Genomic DNA, 19,556 nt, shown 5'->3' with positions numbered 1-19,556 from the left:
AAGTGGTTTAAGATATTTAGGCACGTGAAACAGACACAAGTACACTCCCCTCTCTAAGATGTAAACTAGGACAAACTTCACATTTCATTGTCAACTTAAACTAATCTGTAAACTCTTTTGTGTGTGTGTGGTTTTTTTTTTCCATTTTGTTTGTTATTTAAAAAACAAAAACACCAACCAAAAAAAAAAAAAAACAAAAAACAAAAACCCCCAGCCTAGACAAAACCTTTCATGATTTCAGCTCTATGGCAACAAGTAAAAAGATAAAACTCCAAGTCTAAATATACAACCAATTATGAAACTGGTTTTAAACGAAGGAAACGTATGCAAAAAAAATCTTTGTGTATTTGATAAAGTCAACTTAATATAACAAAAACAAATTGAAATAGCTTATTAAAAGTGTCCTTATATAAAAATGGCCTCGTGATGTACAATAAAATGCAATAAAAATTATCATCCTTTGTTCCTCCCCCCCACCCCCAGTAACTAAAATGGCTACTGTTCCACAAAACTCTTTATGCTTCTATAAAAGAAACGTAATTGATGTGATTAAAGGTTTTCTAGATTGTAGGCTTGGCGAATGTTGAGGGTGTCTCGGAGCATCAGATCCCGAAGGCGCCACAGGGCGTCTGCCATGGTGGTGTGGGCCCCTTTACTTTTCAGCCAGTGAGAGGGGAGGCGGCTCTCCTGTTCTTTTGACAAATGAACATCGCGTCTTCGAGCTGAATATTAAAGTGCAGACAGAGAAATATAAATATCAGTCCTAAGGTTTAATAGATTTATTAAACATGAAACATTTACTACTTATTGAATATTATGAATTTTAACTCTGCAGAAGATTTCCAAATTTCTTACAGTATTTTATTAGGCATCTTGGTTTTTAGAAAACTATTTTACTTAGGTATGAGACTACCCGAGCCAAAGATGTCTTGTTTTACACTCTGCAGTTCAGAAATTATCTAATTTCTAACAATGCCTCCACAAAAGAGCTGCACAATATAAATAATTACTAGAATGGGAACATAAATGTTGTACAAACACCTAGAAGATCTGATCATTAATATTTTGTTGTAGGCACTCCTGATATTTAATAATTAATTCAGTATTAACAAAAATTCCTAAAAAGGGAAATGTTAAGAAAGGGAAAACTACCTACTACTCTTAAAAGAAATCAAATGATCACATGTGGCTTAGAAATGAAAATGAATAGAAACTTCCAAATTTCTTTCCAGAAACTAGGCAGTTATTTTAGTATATACTGAAAATATGTTAAGCCTGCTGAACTCAATGAATAAGTTGACAGGTTAATAGAAACATGTCTTCCAATATTATTTTTCTTTTTTAAAAACACAGGTGAAATAATTTTTAATTTACCCAAGTCCATCTATGCTATGCCCAAATGCCTGAAAAGTAACTGAAAAAATTCAGAATATACTTAAGAAGATGGCATTGATGTTTATGAAAAAAATTAAGCTTTGGAACTCAAGAAAAAAACATTTGCACTATGTGATGTCAATATACAAAGACGCTCCAAACCCTTCAACTAAATATACAATTTGATTTACTTATAAAGGCATACCTCAGGTTTGGTTCCAGATTATCGCAATAAAGTGAGTCACATGAATTTTTTGGTTTCCCAAGTGTAAGTAAAAGTTACGTTCACACTACACTACAAGTCTATTAAGTGTGAAATACAGTATCATGTGTAAAAAAACAATGTATGTACTTTAATTAAAAAAGACTAATTACACTGCTAAAAAACATTAACCATCATCTAAGCCCTCATCAAGTAATAATCTTTTTGTAATGGTAAATCAAAGATTGTTGATCACAGATCACCATAACAAATATAATAATGAAAAAGTTTGAAATATTGTAAAAATTAGTAATATGTGACACAGAAACACGAAGTGAACACATGCTATTGTAAAAATGGTGCTGATAGACTTGCTTGACAGGGGGTTGCCACAAACGTTCAATTTATAAAAAGAAAATGCAGTATCTGAAAAGCACAATAAAGCAAAGTGCAATAAAACGAGGTCTGCCTGTATAAGAATAATAGATATTTATCTTACGATTTAATTTGCCAATAGCAGTGAGAGGACTTTGATAAAGCATGGATTTCAAAAAGTCTTCTTGAGAAGGATCCTCCTTACCTGCCAGGGTCTGGTCCCACTTGCTAATGCTGTTGGACTCAGCACTGAGTCCTTCAATATATTTTAAATAGGCCTCTGAGTGGAGAAGCCGCTGAGTCTTTGGTGGTGGAGCCACAAACATGGGTGTTGTTGGCTGCTGTATGACAGGGGGGCCAGCTGGATGTGGGCCAGGATATGGAGGTGGTGCCTGCTGCCCTGGAGGCCCCAAAACACCTACCTGAAAGAGCACAGACACATGGTGAGGGAAAAAAATACTCAGCACATGCTCTGAGAAAGAGGGTAACTTGAATTCTATTGAGTCTTAGAAGATCCAACTTGGAGGCTCACCTGCTGTCCATATGGACTTCCACCTGGTGCTGGAGTCCCTACCATAGAGGCCACTCCTTGGTTCATCACACCTATAATTCAGAATTACAGGCACAATTAGAGGCTCTGGGTTGAGAAGACTGAAAAACTACTGTCTGATAAGAAATGCCATTTATAATGCAAACCTATGATCTCTGCCCTGAGTCTTTGTGGGTAGGAATCCTAAGCACCCAAAACAGGATACAGCATTCCTATAGAAAATTCATGTTCTTTTGTTTTCTAGGTACTTTAAATACAAAAGCTAGGACAATTTGTCAGATGTACCTTAATTATTCACGGCTTAGAAATAATTTGAACCCTGCATAAAATTCTAGTATTTCCCTAGGTAAGTATAATCAGAATACAGCTCTATTTCCAAGGTATTTTTCTTTCAACAACACAGCTTCCTGTAACTGAAGCCTGTGTTTAATTTCAGCAGTAATGGCACTGTAACCAGGCTCAGCTGTATTCAGTGTGTTAGGACACTAGGGACATAAGGGAAGAGGCTGTACAAGTGCACAGTTAAATGACCTTTGTGGAGGCTGGAGGCACCTTCCTGCTTGTCCCCTCAACAGGCCACCAGCACCCTGGTTCTAACTGGAGTCACTAGAGTGGCACTTTGAAAAGGGATCATAGGGAAGCAGAGCAGCCTTGGTGCTATCAATTCAAATGCAAAGTGACAAAGGAAAACAGAAAGAGTCCATGGTCCTACTATATTTGGACTTTGTATAAACTTTCCTTGGTGACTCCTCACAAGCAATTTCTGTTGCACAAGCAAGTTCTGTCTCATAGGTCCTAGTTGATAATAATGTGATGTCCTAAATTTAATGTCTGAGGCTATTTTAATCTTAGGACCATCCATTTCCTAGTCTCATAAAACAGAGAAATAGGCAAGGGACCCAGTTCATTAAAAACTAACAAACTACAATCAAAACCCTGGTGAGCTGTTGTTCAAACCTTAAACAAGACCAGCTGGCTGCACAGAAGGATCAACGGGAGCTAACTTCATATTCTATAGTTTCTCTGGATTCAAAACGTTGATATTTTGGCCAGGCAGAACCAACCCACTATTCTGAGGTTCAGAATTGCTAAATACAACTTTCAAGAACAATTAGGCATTTGTTAGAGAGAAAATAATAAGTGAAAACAAGCTTTTTGTTTACAAAGCAGGGACTTTTATATTCCAAGAACCCAGAAGGGTACCTAGCTCACAAGAGTAGGATCCTAGTGATTATCTGTGAGTGAGTGAAGAGGCTGCGTTGGATGAGTTGCTGCTCCAGCAACATATGATTAACCCCTGTCCCTCTAGGACACTCACCCACCTTAGATTTCACAGCATAGTGGGCCTCCCTGAGCTGCCCGTATCAATCTTTGCAGAGCAGCACAAACAAATCAGCAACCAACCCCCTATGCTTCCTCTGTTTACAAATGCCATGCCAGGGGGCAGCCAGTGAGAATGCGGGCTGAGTCACCGGAGGAGCTCACTGAATCTTCCTCTCCTTGAAGCCTGATAAGACGTGTGTGTGTGTGTGTGTGTAGACACTAAGAGTGGTTCTTCCCTGTCTCCCTATCATCAGGTGTGTTGTGCTTCCTTCAAATGCACTGAGAATCTGAAAAAGGGGGAACGGGAGACATCTGTCTGCCAATACCCACCAAAAGACCAGCTACCTAGAGGGTACTGGCCTTAGGTGTGGCTCCCACTGAGTAACACACACACCTGGAAGTCAACTCCAGCCTAGTCTCACTGCTCAGTCAGATACTCTATGCCAAGGGGAGAGGGCATAGAATTAAGGCCAACTCCACCTGCCACAGGGGCACACCCATTTTATGGCTGACACTTGCTGCAACAGCAACTCACACACAGTTCAACACTTCCATAATGAAGCACCCAGTCCCACCAACATTTCCTCCTCTGGGTACGTCTGGATCAAACACTCCTGTGGAGTTATGGCCATTCTCTAAGCAACACTCACATCACAAAGAGTGTCACTGGAAGCTCTAGGCCAAGCCACTAGGTTCGCCCACCCCACACACAGATGGGCACACCCTCTGAAGCACTGTTTGGGACTCTTTATAGCCACAGGACCAGCAGATCCAATGCTGCTGTAAGCAAATCTACTGTTTCTACATTTTGTCACCTGGGCCAGGCCTTTAGCTAATATTTTGGATAATGGACCAAGTCATCTTAAGGTCACATTCCCTCCAACTAGATTATACCTAAGGGTCAGGTTTCTTGCATATGATGGCAATTAACATGGGAACTTGTGATTTTCCTTTCATAATAAGCTTTTAATTTGCTACTTAAAGTAAAACTACCTATTTCTGGACTCCATTTATATGTTTTGATATGACATAGCTTCTGAGCTTCTGTCGACAGACAAACCAGTGTCTACAGTTAGTAGGGAGGGCTATGCTGTTCTTTAAATGTTACGTCATGCTTCTCTGGGGACTAGATATAGAAAACTAGTTCAGTGCAAATTTGTCCTCTCCCTCCTTTTTGTTCCTAGAAGGATTGACTGAAGGGTTTCTAAAGAATTCTACATTAGCAACTCTGTAATCCCCTTGGAGGGAAGGAGCTGTTTGAAAAGCAGAAGATGGAACAGGGACTCTACACAGAGGACCTTCTGAGATAAGAATTGAACCAAAGGAAGAAATGTACTCAGGAGCAAAAAGTGGTTTTTACATGAACTAGCAATTTGGGAAACCTCATTCACTGATAAAGAGAGCAAAGCATGACCTTCTAGGCTGTATGTGGCTTTTTGAGCACGTGCCAAAATTGTTTGAGTGATTTTAGAGTACGCCTCCTGGCCCCTGATCTGCTGAGTCTAGTTTCTGTCATGTGTCCTGTGCTGCTGCTAGGCAGCCAGGTGCTCAAGGGCACAGGTGCTGAGCCACCTGCTCAACACACAGGACCGGTCCTGCTGCTGACAGACATCTCTGGGATTCTCAGTGAGGGAAGGCCTGCTCACATGGGCAGCAGGTACCTCCTGGAGCAAATGGCTGAGGGAGGAAAAAGAGAATATGAAGATGAGATTAATGAGTGAATGAGGATGAAGTTCTTACCCGGTGGTGGGATGCCCGGGAGGCCGGGCACACCTGGCGGAAGATGGTGGGGTGGAGGCCCCCCAGGGTGAAGTGGCTGCATGCTGCCCATGCTAACAAGGCCATCAACTGGGCCCTGCAAAGGTGGAAGGCCTGGCGGATAGCCACCCATCATGCCTTGAAGGACACAACAAATTTCAGACATGCATCATTAACATGCAACATGATCTAAGTAATAACAACCCCACCCCCCCACATGCACTACTAATGAATAAAGCGCCCTTAGTACTGCATGATATAACGGCAATTAGTGCAATTATTTTGTTGCAATAATGAACAAAATAAAAAGTTACAAATATGAAATACATTTCTGGATGAATTAGTACTTAGTATATTATTATTTGTAGTTATTTTCCCTGGGATAAATACGCTGCATGTTTTCAGTTAAATAATAATCAAAAGGAGTCCAGTAACAGCCTTCCCAGGGTCATGATTATTGCAAGGTGTTCAAACAGACTGACCAGTTCTGCCTAGTGCGATTCTATTGAACAGTATAAACCCCATCACTCCACTATGCTCACACTCATATGCCTATCACGGGTACACATGAGGGGAAACTGGAATGGAGGGAAATGAGGCGCACAGCCCTGATCACAAAGCATGGTTCTCCAGCATGGGGGAGGTGGGCAAGAATTTTTCAAGACTTCTATGTCCATTCCTCCTCCTTTTTAGTCCCATCACTGCTGGTAAAAATGGATCATGCTTGAGCTTGAGCTGGGGAACTGCAAAGAGTCATCACAATGAATGATGTTTCATCTTTATATCTCAAAACATGATAAAATAAAGATAAAACCTACCCCCCCGCCCCAAGCCAACCTAAGCCCAAGTCACTGTATAGCCTGCACGCAGATCTTAGGAGGAACGGCTGGAGAATCAGGCTCTGCTGACAGGAGAAAATGCCAATTGTCACCGTTGTCTCCAAGCGCACAAACGTCCTCACAGTGACTGGCAGTTAACAGGGAACATTTTAAATGAGGTACAGAATTTCTGTGAACAGAGGTTTTTATTCCTTTATTTTCAAAGTGCATCTTCACAACACAAAATACTTTATGCTGGCTAGGGAAGGATTTCAAGAAACAAGTATTTTTGGCAAAAAGAGTGAGAGGAAGAAGATAATTTCAAAATGTCAAAGACTCACCTATCAAAAGAACTTTGGAGGCACATGACACTTTTTTAAGTAAGAAAAACAAGTGATTTTTCTGGGGTCCGGAATGATCGCAACGAACAGAACACAAGGCCCCCGAGGAACGCGATCACCTTTGGTCACTGCTCCTCGCACAAGGGGGGGGAGGGGAGGGCTGTGGGGGGGTGTGAGGAACTGGTGCCAAACCTAACTTTTACATAATACTCTTTGTAGAGGGGTTCTGAAAACAGTGGAAGACTCCAGATTCTAAGAATTTTACTCTTTGACTTTCCCTGAGGAATTGTTTGAAAGGTATTTATAAAAGTTTAGATTTTTAAAGCTATAAATTACTGAAAATTCTGAGATTGACTCAGCTTGCCTCATTAGTTGTATCTAAGAAACTTACAATTTACACAAACCAATAAAACAAAATTTAAATAATACCTCTTTATATAAAATAGGATTACGAGTTTCATTTTTTAAAATGAGAGTTCAGAGAGTAAAAACTGCTTTTGAACAGACACCATTCATCTTAAACATGAGGAGATCCAATGCTATCAAACTGCATTTTAACGATATCACCAGACAGAGCTTTTAGGGATGAGTACATGGGAATTTAAGAATGTTAGGAGGCTTTGCTTTCAATTACAAAAGCCCATCTGAACGCAGCCTTCACAGGCTGTAATTGAAGAAATTATTAAGAACTGAAAGACATGACACTTGTCTTCATTAAACTGTACTTTGGCATTTATTATCCCAGTCACATGTGTTCAAATGAGCTTCAATGCTTGTAAGCAAAGCTGGTCTCAGATAGCAACAAGGCTAAGACTTAGGCCCTATGCAACCTGTAAACCCATGAAAAATCACCCTCTTAGCTGCAAAGTTCCCATTATGGACCAAAGACTGGTTACTGTAGAGAATGCTTGCCCTGCACTCCCACAGCCCAGAAGTCTGGGCTGCATACGCTTAATAATGGAGCAGGGGCTTTCTGGGAAGGGGGCCCACCCTCCCCACCCATCAGAGCTCTGTGATGTTATTCCCCAACAGGGAGCTAAAATGCTGCAGCTGCTGTTTTTTTTTAAAGTTTTTAGCTGTTTGAATTTGTTTTGTCAATGTGTCCCTGGGTTTTTCAGTCAAGGGCACAGTGCTGTAATATCACACATCAAATAGAACAAAAGAGAATGTCAATAAGGGAATTCTAACTTTCAAAGTCCCCATGTTTAAGGCCTGATTTCTAAAAACCTCTGGAACCCCATTAACCAAAATGGGCCATGGAATAGAGCAGGCGATTATGAGATTTGTTAGATCAACATCAGTTACACTGAAAGTACTGAAAGCCATGATTCAGATGTGCTTTGGCGAGTGCAGCTGCTGAGTTCAGCGATAGTGCATTTGAGAACTTGCCATCACAAAAGGTAGGAGCGACGATGGAAAAGTTATCCTATGCTACTCTGCCTTAAAAAGCAAAAAAAAAAAAAAAGCAACAACAAAAACAGCGTCCCAATGAGCCTGTCTTGAATGACACTATCTTGGACTCCCTGCAAAAAGAGGTCAGACTGCTTACTTAAGAAGAAACACAGCTTGAATGGACCTCACCAGGCTTAGAGAGATCACGAAGGAGGGACCCGAGATGTGGTCTGCAGGCTTCTCATTGGAGACACGTCAGACAAGAATATTCAAGAATAGCCAAATTTGCTATGACTAGCAGAACCAGAGACAACACACACAAGCAAACCACATTCATCATTTTCTTTTCTTTTTTAAAAAATATGTGACTGGGATACTAACAGAAAATGCAGTTTAATGTAATTAACTAGAAAAGCATTACAGAGTGGGCACAATGAATTGAATAAGGACTTTGTATTCTACTTAGCAGTCATGCACACTGGTGACCAAGAAAGGATTCATAATTCATTGTCAAAAATCCTTTTAAACGGTCAGTCTTTTAAGGATGGCTGCAGCAGAACAAGGCAAACTGAATACTGGAATGAGACGGGAAAATCATCATCATCTAAAGACTAGTTTTGTGTTTTCTCTTGGGAGTCCCTCCAGAACAGAATTCAGGGTCTGTTTAGATTTTCCGCTATAGAACTCTATCAAGAGCAGTCTGGGGTGGAGAATATCGCCAGACCATGCCCACAGCCAGGGAAGATCTGCTCCCTACCCATTCCCAGGGTTGGGCCCAGGGCCCATTTCTGGGGCAGAGGGGAGGCATTGCCCATAAGGGAAAGGCGATATAAGGACAACATGGATGACTTCAAACTTTGAATCTGTCACGAGAAAAGCCTAGATACTGTGGCCTACTCCTCGTTGGAGAAAAAAAAAAATGAAGGAATTTCTTAAAGTGGAAAAAAATGGTCTTAGCTCCTGTTTTTACCTGCAACAGGTGTCAACTGCTGATTGAGCATCCCCATTGGTGTTGGTGGTGGCACCACCCCCATGAGAGCCCCCACAGGGGTGCCTGCTCGGGGAGAAGCACTCGGCTGCTGTTGCTGTGCTGCTCGCTCTCTCTCCTGCTGCTCAGCAACTTTAGCTGCCCGCTCTGTAAAGGCATTTCAGATTTTCAATTCTGTTTTTAACCCAGGAATTCAAAATACCATCCATTGCATTCAACAGGACTAGTAAAAACACAGGCAACAGTTCTGTCTCAATGGAAGGAACAGTAGATGACTAGTCTCAACACAGGAGGAGTCGGGCCGATTTCACTTGGTAACCTAGAGTCCAGCTTTCCTATCCCATCTTGAGAACTGGTCTGCAAAGATTTCAAGAATGTTAAGACTGCAACACACATTCAGAAAGCACAGATTTTATTTAAAAACGTCACCAGCATAACCAACGTGGTTAATCTCACAAGGCACCCTGAAGATGAGAAGCGCTACCATTATTCTAGTATTAATAGCATTACAAATTATTTATAATTTCAACATGAAGCAATTCCATGGCCCATTATAATTTTTGGCACAATTGTTACTTACTATATTTTCCTGATTTCTGGCACCCAATTTTACTAAGATTTGAGGACTCTTGTCATTAGTGTCATGGGGTTTAGCAGCTGAAGAAAATTAACTCTGTAAGGGAAAAGTAGCTTAACTGCCTCCTCCACAAGGTTTTAGGGAAAATAAACGCTAATTTGTACATTCTAATGAAGCAAAGAGGTCATATTTAATAAACCCCAAGGGAAAAAATGCATGATACTCCAGGCTACAGTCATCAGAAGCAGGGAATAATATATATACACATATGAAGCAATGGATAATGTACTGACAGAACCAGGTTTCCTGAAGCTGAGTTTAATACTGACCATAAATCATCCTAAATCAGTAAAAGTTCCAGAATTCATACTTATTTCATCCAAAATGCAAGAGGAGCATTAGCTTGTGCCAGTTCTGGGCTGTGGAACATCCCTGCTACACCCCTCACTCCTTTGAGCTACTCTTTCTGCATCTTCATAGCCAGTAGCCCCAACAATCACATTCCCAGTCTTCCTGAGAGCTAGCAGGCTGGACCCTTACTAAAGAATTCTAGAAATGTGCACTCCCAAAGCTCCCACAATACAGGGTTTATTTTGCTTCACCATTTATAAATAGGAAATCCTCTCCACTCCTCACATGAGCAAACTGAGGCTGGCAGACAGGTAGTGACTTGTCCAAGGATACAGAGAGAACCAGCAATCTGTGGCCCTGATTCCTGGCATCAAACTCCAACTGCCACACATTAACCCTCCAACGTGGAATTCAAAAGGCTACTGCTGGCTGATCTAAGGAGGGGGAAAATAGCTCAAGGTCACAAGGCTTTAAAGAGCATCGAGAAGCAACGGCTCCAGTCTTTCTTTGTGTGAGAATGTGAAAGTCAAGCAAGTCAAAGCTTCCTCGGCTGCGACAGAGTTACCTGCAGAGACTTGTCATCACTCACTACACTGTCCCAGTTTACAGATCCTCTGTACAATGAGTGTGAGGGACAAAGGCCATTTTAACAACCTAATTCCTTGAACTAGCAGTAAAAAAACACTGATGACCTAGACCCCCACGTTAAGTTCTCATATCTTCATTACACAAATGACACAGTAAAATGGGAGAGCAAAAAAACGAAGTTGAAAAAAGGAGAGTTCAGGCCTATGGATGGAATATTGGAGTGGCTACTTGTTGGTTCTTTCTGGGAGGAGCCCAGTTGGGCTGTCTTAGAAAGGAGAATTATTAAATGAAGTCAGCCAAACTCCAAACCTTGGGTTTTGAATTCAATGGGTCAGAACACCAAAAGTCCAAATTTTGTGTCTCAGGCAGACACTGCTGAGTCATATAACCCCTCTCACTAAGTTCTCACTGAATTTCAGATTCCCCTTTGAATTTCGAAGAATTTCCCAGAAGCCATCCTTTCTCCTTTTCTTCAGTTCTGCTCCAGCATTTTTTCTTTTACATTATCTCCAGACACATTTCTCGCTCTTGTTCGCACTCTAAATAATCAGCCATGCAGTACTGGCTTCATTTGTCCTGGACTAGGCTTTACAGCCATGTGAGCTTCATTTCTAACACTCCTCCAACTGAGTGATACATCTGACCTTAACTTCCAGTGAGGTTAGAAATACCAAAGCTCTCCAAAGTTCTAGGTTCTTATAGAACTGTCTATGGTTTCTCAAAGAATGTTCTGTGAAATAGTTCTTCGGGATATCAGCAGATATTACATGAATACCTGATCAAGTTTCAGAAAATGCCAGGTGAAAAAAAATGGGTACTTTATTGTAGGTTTAAAGACTTTAATATGGCAATATGCACTGTAAATCTCCAAGAGAGAAAGTGTTTGGAGTGCTTCTCAAACTGGTTTTGCCACAAATGTTTTCTGGGTGAACATCTTGTAGGATTAGGGTTCTGCAGAAGATCCTTGGGAAAGCCTGTCAGATAATTTTATAATAATAAATCAACTGTAATAAAAGAAAGGAATAAACTATTTTTTTTTAAAGGAGTTTCTTTGGAAACTCCGTAAACTTTAAGGAGGCAGCCTTGATAATTAATTTGTCTACGCTTGCAGGAAAATAATGGATTTGGACCCAGCCAAGAAGAGTAATGGTAATCACTATGGTCAATCTAGAGAGGGCTTTAAACTGGCAAAATGAAGCACTATATACAATTCCAAACGGAAAAAATACAGCTCTAAGGGCAACAGTCCTGCCTAATCTAATGTTTACTACTCATCTCTTTATTAAAGTCATGCCTGATATTAAAAGACAAAAAAATCAAATATGTCTTCAAGTATTTGTCCCTAATGGCTAAGAACCACCAAATCCTTGAACGATAGCTCATAGCCCCAAATGATTTAATTATAGAGTAAAAGGAAAATGAAGGCAGTTGAGCTTTATCAAAGAGAACCCAAGTACCTTAAAAGTAGCCATGAATGCAGCACAGGCCAGGACTGGCCTAGGAAACCAAGCGCTTCAGCCAAGCCTCAGCCTGGAGTTTACTCATATGGCTTATCAAGAGCCGTAACAGAAGATCACTGATTTTGAAAGCCCCATTTCAGATGAATTTTAACCAAATTTATATTTAACATCCTTGTACAATCATTCCCCAGCTCAACACATGTGTGCTTACAGGACTCAATGAAAGAAAAAAATTCATGCAATTTTTAATAGCTAAATATTTGTTTGAGAAATTTTGGGGAAAAAAAAGCCACACCAGGATCAGAGGCCAAGTCAGAGGCAACACCTCCTCAGTCAGGACAAGGCTGACACTTAAACTGCTGGATGGGAGCCATTTGAGACAGTCCCCAACACAAAGTTCATGTGCAAGTGATAAGAACAAGAGATTCAACCTGTCTATGCACGTGCATTGCTGAAAACACCCCTTTGCTTAGAAAGCTCAGACGCTTGTGCCTACGCTCTATTTACCTTCATATTCTGCTTTCTTGGCTGTCTCAAGGTTTCTCCATTCTGTCCCCACCAGTCGGCTGAGCTCCCCAAAAGAGTAGTCTGGGTGCTGGGCCTTAATCACAGCTCTCATCTCACTGCTGAACAGGATGTAGCCACTCATGTTGATTTTCCGTTTGGAGCCTTCCTTCTTTGCACTGCCTTTGGCAGACTTTGGGGTAGACTGTAAGACAGAAAGCTCTTATAGTGCATCAGAAGACTGTATCTGGTCAACTGCTAAAGGTTTCTGGAAGCCAGGAACATGCGATTCAACAGCTACTGTTTTATAGACATGTTCAGTTTATAGCTGGCCATTCTTGTTCAAAACACAGCTCTTCCTTGCCTCTTACCATATAAGAAAAACGAAAGTTTCACTGAATTCCATGACTGCAATCTATAATAGCGACCTCACAATCAAGTCTTGAGAAAATTCTAAATGAGAAAAAAATACCAACAGGAATCACCTTAACCAAAAGATGAGGTCCTAAATAGAGACTAAAAAGATACAAGCAATAAAAGCTAGAGTAACAGGATGATGCAGTTCCTCATTGCTTTTCTTCAATGCAAGACAGGAGAGCTTTCTAACTAAACCTACTACTAAAACCAGCTATCTATGAAATTTTTTAAAAAGATTAAATTTTAAATTATTGGTGGCATCAAGAAAGAAAAAAAAGTCTGTTCTTTCCTGTAGAATTCTAGGTTGAAGCTCCTATAATGTAGGGGTTAGATGTCTCCTTCCTTTTGGGTTTGAATTTGCTGCAAATCAGAGCTGGGATAAAACAAGTATCAGGAACTTGTCACCTTCACCTGTGGGGGTGTGTAGGGCATAAGATCCAGCTCACTGGCCAGGGGAGTCTGAAGTTGAGGTAGAGAAGGAGGCTCAATGACCTCACTATCATCTTCTCCCATTTCTTCGATATCATCATCTCCACCTTCTAACTCAGCAAATTTAGCTTCTAGCAATTGGATCTTCTTTTCCAATAAAGGTGAGGGCTCCTTCTGAGGAACAATTGGTTTTCTAAAAGAAGTGACATAAAAATAAATAAATAAAATGAAATCACCTAACACGACTTCAGGACTGATGAGAAAGCAATGTTCTACCTTAATACCTAGAAGCAACTTCCTGCAATCTGCAATGTCCACTCTAAGTTAGCAAGGGAAAGAATTAAAACATATATTTATAAAGTCACACCTACTTACAGATGCTTGTTTTTAAGGGATTCTGCTGAATACCCACAAAAGCACTGTGTCCAAAGTTGAGATCTAGTTGCCTATATATAGTGAAAAGAATTTTCACATAGTCTAGAGAATTGTGCAATCTCTTAATAGACAGGCTATGTACCAGAACCAAAGATTTCTGCCTCCATATTACAATTACTGAAGTTTACACCAAGAGAACTGTTACAGCAGTTACCATATCTCAGCAGATTATGAGGATTTTCCTTTAATATTATTAATATTTTCTATTTGAAATGTCAACTGTTCTAGTTTAAGACCTAATTAAAAAAAAAAAACCGACAAAAAACACACCCTGGACTATGCTATTTGATATCGGTTTTACTATTAGGAGCTGAAGTGCTTTCTTCCTTAGTTTTTCAAGTTTACCTGAAGTAATAAATTTCATCATCTACCACTTTAGCAGAGAGTGAAAACCTCTTCAGTCCCTTGAATTTCTTCATCTGCTTATCACTCTCGTTGTAGCGGCTCTCACAAAGCAGAATGTCATTTTCTGGAATTTCAGTTGGCCTACAGGACAGGAAGTCCTTAAATGACAACACAGCACACTTTCCTGAAAGAGAAAATTGGAGAGAAATTAAAGGAGTACACTGTGGTCAGAGCTAACAATAATTTTAAATTTGTATTATTTTTGAATTAATATATTCACATGATTCAAGTTAGAAGATTTAAAGGGTATACACAGGTGTAAGGATAGATATGTATATCAATGAAACAATTAAAAGTCTAGAAATAAACCCATACAATTGAATTTTTATGGGTAATTGATTTTCAAAAAGGGTGCCAAGACAATTCAATGGGGAAAGAATAGTCTTTAAAAGGTAGTGCTGGAACAACTGGACTTCCACATGCAAAAGAATGGAGCTGGATGCCTACCATATACTATATATACAAATTAATTCAAAATGGATCAAAGACCTTAATGTAAGAGCTACAACTATAAAACTCTTAGAAGAAGAACACAGGTATAAATCTTTGTGATTAGGCAATGGTTTCATAAATGTGACATCAAAATCACAAGCAACCAAAGAAAATAAAGATAAACTGGAGTTCATAAAACTTAAAACCTTGTGTGCCTCAAATGACACAAAGTGAAAAGACAACACATAGAACAGCAGAAAGTGCTTGCAAATTATATCACTGGTAAGACTGTAATATCTGGAATATATAAAGAGTTCCTACAACTCAGCAATAACAAGACAAATAACTCAAAAAATAGGCCAAGGATCTGAAGAGACATTTCTCCAAAGAAGATACACAAACAGCCAATAAGCTCATGAAAAGATGCTCACATTATTACTCATTACGGAAATACAAATCAAAACTGAAATGAAATACCACTTCACATTCATTAGGATGGCTATTATAAAGGGAAAACAAACAAAACCTCCAGAAAATACCAAGTGTTGGCAAGGATGTGGAGAAACTGGAACCCTTGTATATCACTGATGGTAATGTAAAATGGTTCAGTTGCTGTGGAAAACAGTTTGGCAGTTTCTCAAAAAGTTAAACAGAGTTGATCTAGCAATTCTACTTCTAGGTAAATATTCAAAAGAACTGAAAGCAGGGATTCAAACAGATGCTCATACACCAGTGTTCACAGCAGCATTATTCATGATTGGCCAAAAGGTAGAAACCACCCCAATGTCCATCAACAAATGAATAAATAAACAAAATGTTATAATACGTACAATAAAATACTATTCAGCCTTAAAAATTAATAAAATTCTGATACACGTTACATCATGGATGAATCTTGAGAATTTTTTATTTATGCTAAGTAAAATAAGTCAGACACAAAAGGACAAATTTTGCATGATTCCACTTACATACAGTACCCAGAAAAGGCAAAATTCATAGAGACAAAAAGTAAAATAGTGTTTACCAGGGCCTGGGAGAGGCTACCCTACCTGAGGAAATGGGTAGTTACTGCTTAATGGGTACAGAGTTTCTATTTGGGATGATGAAAAGTTCTAGAAATGGATAATAGTGATGGTTGTACAATACTGTCAATGGACTTAATGTCATTGAACTATCCAGTTAAAAATGGTTAAAATGTTGCATTTTATGTTATGTATATTTTACCACACACACACACACACACACACACACACACAAACTTACAAATAGTAATATATCACTTATACTGTTTTACATCTAAACTCTGCTCCAAAATAATATATCTTGAGGATCACTGCTGGTATTAATATATTTATTCAACCAGTTCCCTAATGATGGATATTTAGGTTGTTTTCAAATTTTTTCTCTCCCACTGAAGCAAAACAACGTTGACACAAATAATTTAAGACATACATCCATTTGCACATGGATGAATACATCTGAGGAATAAATTTCTAGAAGTACAAAAGGTGGGTCAAAGGGTAGGTACACTTTAATTTTTACAGGTATTATCAAATTACCTTACATAGAGGTTACGCCAATTCATAAACGCACCACTAAGTGGGTGAATGCCACCTCCCTATATTCTTGTTAACTAGCAAGCATATGAATCTTTGACAATTTGATAGGTAATTAAAAAAAAAGCAGCATCTGGGTAATTTTAATTTGCATTTCTCTGCTGGCTGAGGTTGAGTGTATTTTCTTTTAAAAACCACTGATAAACTTCTCTCTGCTCTCTCTTAATCTTTGCCCATTTTCCTATTGGATGTTGATCTTTTTTTCTAATTATTTACAGGTGGTCTTCATATATGAGGGAAATTCGATCTTTTTCTATGATATACATTGTAAATAATTTTCCAAAGTTGTCATCTGTCTTTGCTTCTGCCAAACATTTAAAACTTTTATATAGCGGAGTTTATCTATCTTTTTTATATGGGTTCTGGGTTTTATGTCAAAGATTATAAAAATTTCTTTCTCATGACTTCTTTTGGTATCTTTGCTACTTCATTTTATGTTCATTTAAGCCTGTGATGTATCTGGGAATTTATTTTGACAATGTGAGAGATGAGTACAATTTTACTTTTTCCAAATGGCTACCTGATTTCCAAATACCACTTAGAGAAAAATCCATCTTTTCCCACTTATCCGGGATGCCACTTTGGTCATAAATTAAATTATATTTGAGTCTACTGCTAAAGTTTCTATTCTATTCAAACAATCTGTTTACTCATATATTATATAAATAACTTAAATTGTTAGTGTTATAATGTTTTAATATTTATAAGGATAGACACTCTCCCCTTCATTATGCTTTTCAGAATTTCCTGATTTTTGTTTCTTTTTTGACAGGATTTAAAAAAATCAGTTTACTTAGTCCCAGTTTTCTCAGAGAAAATTCCCACTGGTATGTCTACTGGGATCACATTAAAGATTAATTTAGGGAGAATGAACATCTCTATGATGTTGAAACTTCTTAATCAAGCATATGGTATGCTTTGCCATTTGTTCAAGCATTCCCTTTTAAATATATTAAAAGTAGCACTAAAAAACTTCCTTTATATAGATGTGGCACATATCTTGTAAAATTTATCCTAAGGTAATTCTTTTTATAATTATTGAATCTTTTAAGGCAATTAGTTTGTTAGTAATTTTATATTCAACCATCTTGCTTCTCTTATTATGTGACACGGTTTCTTGATTGACTCTCTTGAATTTTCATCTCCTTAATTTTGTTATTCGAAATTTGTTTCTTACTTCTAACTGCACTGGCTAGTACCTTCACAACAATGTTAAATACGAGTGGCAAAGACATTCCTATTTTGCTCTTGACCTTAACAGGAGTGTTTATAGCTAACAACTTAATAAACATTTACAAGCAAAACATGTAAAACATGTAAAAACAGGTCAGAAACATTTTATAACTTTTTTTTTCTTGGCCACACTGCACGGCTTGCAGGATCTTATTTAGTTCCCTGACCAAGGATCAAATCCGTGCCCCCTGCAGTGGAAGTGCGGAGTCTTAACCGTTGGACCACCAGGGAAGTCCCCAGAAACATTTTAGAAGCTTAAAATAGCTATAATTATTTATCACTGCCTTGGATTTACACAGTACTTTACTTACATAATCCAAAGTCTTTTCAATTCAGAGAAGGGACAGTTAGTATTTTCCATGCTTTACAGAAGGAAAAATAAGAGATTTGGAAAAGGTAAAAATTCTGCTCACAGCTAAAGAGTAAAAATGACTGGTGGCCCTGGAATGGATATGTTCTCTGTGCCCTGACTTGGGGTTCCTACCAGGCCCTCAAAACACAGGGAAAAGACAAGAGTGTAGGAAGCTTCATTTATTAATGGATAAAAAAATTTATAAAAACCTGCTGGATTTTGACTGGAACTGCAATGAATCTATATATCAATTTGGGCAGAACTGACATCCTTATAATACTGAGTGCTTCAGCTATAAACATGATATATCACTTCGTTTATTTAAGTCTTCTTTAATTTCTCTTGATAATTTTCTTTTAAGTTTTTTTTTTTAGCATGTGTATGTGTAAATCTTATGTATCTCTTAAAAGATTTATTCCTAGGTATTTAACGTAAATTGCATATTTAAAAATTTTAATTTTCTAATTGCCCAGTGATGATAAGTAGCAATATAGATGATCTTGATATTTTCACTAATTCTAACAGTTTATCTGAACATTTCTTGGATTTTCTTCATACCTCTGCAAAAATTGATCATTTTATTTCTCCTTTCTAATCTTTAAAAACTTTTTATTTTTCTTGCCTTACTAAGAATAGTTTTTCAATTAAAGAATCATTAAAAAATCTACTATGAAGAAAACAGAACTTGCAAATAAATTAGAAACTGGCATGTTTCAGGAGCCAAGGTTCCTGGAAATGTTATCACTCAAGTGCCTAACGATAAAGGTACTCTCTACCAGGTGTGCTGTGCAACTTCTTGGTGGCCATCTGATTATGATTTAAGTTAGTGAGGACATCTGTTAACAGAAATTGAACAAAGAACATATGTATAATAGTTAGGAAAACAGGACTATTTCCTAACTGAAATAGGCCCACTAGGTCTACACTGTAGAAGATGAAAAAATTACACCTAATCTAATTATCTTATAACTTCTGTTTCAGAGACACAAAAATGAGATTTACATTCAAGTGTGTATATTTAACACAATGAAACCATAAATCCTCTAAAGCTTAAATTTAAGCACTTTATTACTGTCTACAGAAACAAATTTTAAAAAAGATCTGCCTCCTTTGCATTTAAAAGTCAATATAAAATGTAACAAACCCTTTTCTCCCATGGGGGTGGGGGTATGAATATCAAAATCCACAAGCTGGGCTGAAATTCCACTTTGTGAGCACTAGATACATTTTCTTTTCGGGTTTATCTCAAGATGAACATCTCACTGTATGCCTGTTGTCCTGCCTAATATTACTGGCACCCTCTTTCACTCTCAAAGTGTCCCAGCTGGCTGTAAACCAACCAACAATCCAGACACCAGTACAGAAGTATAAACAAGAAGACCTAAGTTTCAGTTCTGGTCTAATTCTTGGACAGTAACTTGACCTTTCTGAGAATATCAGCATCTTTCACACAGGGTCATGGTTTGAAAGAAATGAGATCCTAGACACACACATACAAAAAACTAGTTTATAAACTACAGAATGCAACACATTCTAACAGGCATCTATAAAAATTACTCCAAGTGATGTCAGTGAAAAAGGCAGAGTTGGAGAATCCACATGTTCCTTCACAGAAACACTAAGAAAAGCTAGCAAA

The 19,556-nt window shown here is 38.4% G+C and overlaps 1 protein-coding gene across 15 annotated transcripts in view; it reads right to left on the bottom strand.

Moving 5' to 3' along the window:
- Positions 1 to 327: 327 nt before the first annotated feature.
- The window catches only part of PBRM1 (polybromo 1), a 119,035-nt gene continuing 99,806 nt past the window's right edge, over positions 328 to 19,556 (bottom strand). For 10 of the 15 annotated variants that reach the window (XM_057704931.1, XM_057704928.1, XM_057704926.1 and 7 more), the window contains 8 exons: positions 14,228 to 14,411; positions 13,430 to 13,640; positions 12,605 to 12,806; positions 9,104 to 9,268; positions 5,565 to 5,720; positions 2,484 to 2,554; positions 2,157 to 2,373; positions 328 to 722 (listed from right to left, as the gene is read on the bottom strand). In XM_057704931.1, coding sequence (XP_057560914.1) covers positions 550 to 722; positions 2,157 to 2,373; positions 2,484 to 2,554; positions 5,565 to 5,720; positions 9,104 to 9,268; positions 12,605 to 12,806; positions 13,430 to 13,640; positions 14,228 to 14,411 — 1,379 coding nt within the window. In that variant the 3' untranslated portion in view covers positions 328 to 549. The remainder of the gene's footprint in view (positions 723 to 2,156; positions 2,374 to 2,483; positions 2,555 to 5,564; positions 5,721 to 9,103; positions 9,269 to 12,604; positions 12,807 to 13,429; positions 13,641 to 14,227; positions 14,412 to 19,556) is intronic. The other 5 variants (XM_057704935.1, XM_057704936.1, XM_057704938.1 and 2 more) reach the window with 2 other exon arrangements.

Source organism: Hippopotamus amphibius, chromosome 13 (assembly GCF_030028045.1).
Source record: "Hippopotamus amphibius kiboko isolate mHipAmp2 chromosome 13, mHipAmp2.hap2, whole genome shotgun sequence".
Classification (NCBI taxonomy): Eukaryota; Metazoa; Chordata; class Mammalia; order Artiodactyla; family Hippopotamidae; genus Hippopotamus; species Hippopotamus amphibius.
Note: the sequence above shows the minus strand (reverse complement) of the source record. Positions and strands in the feature narration are given on the sequence as shown.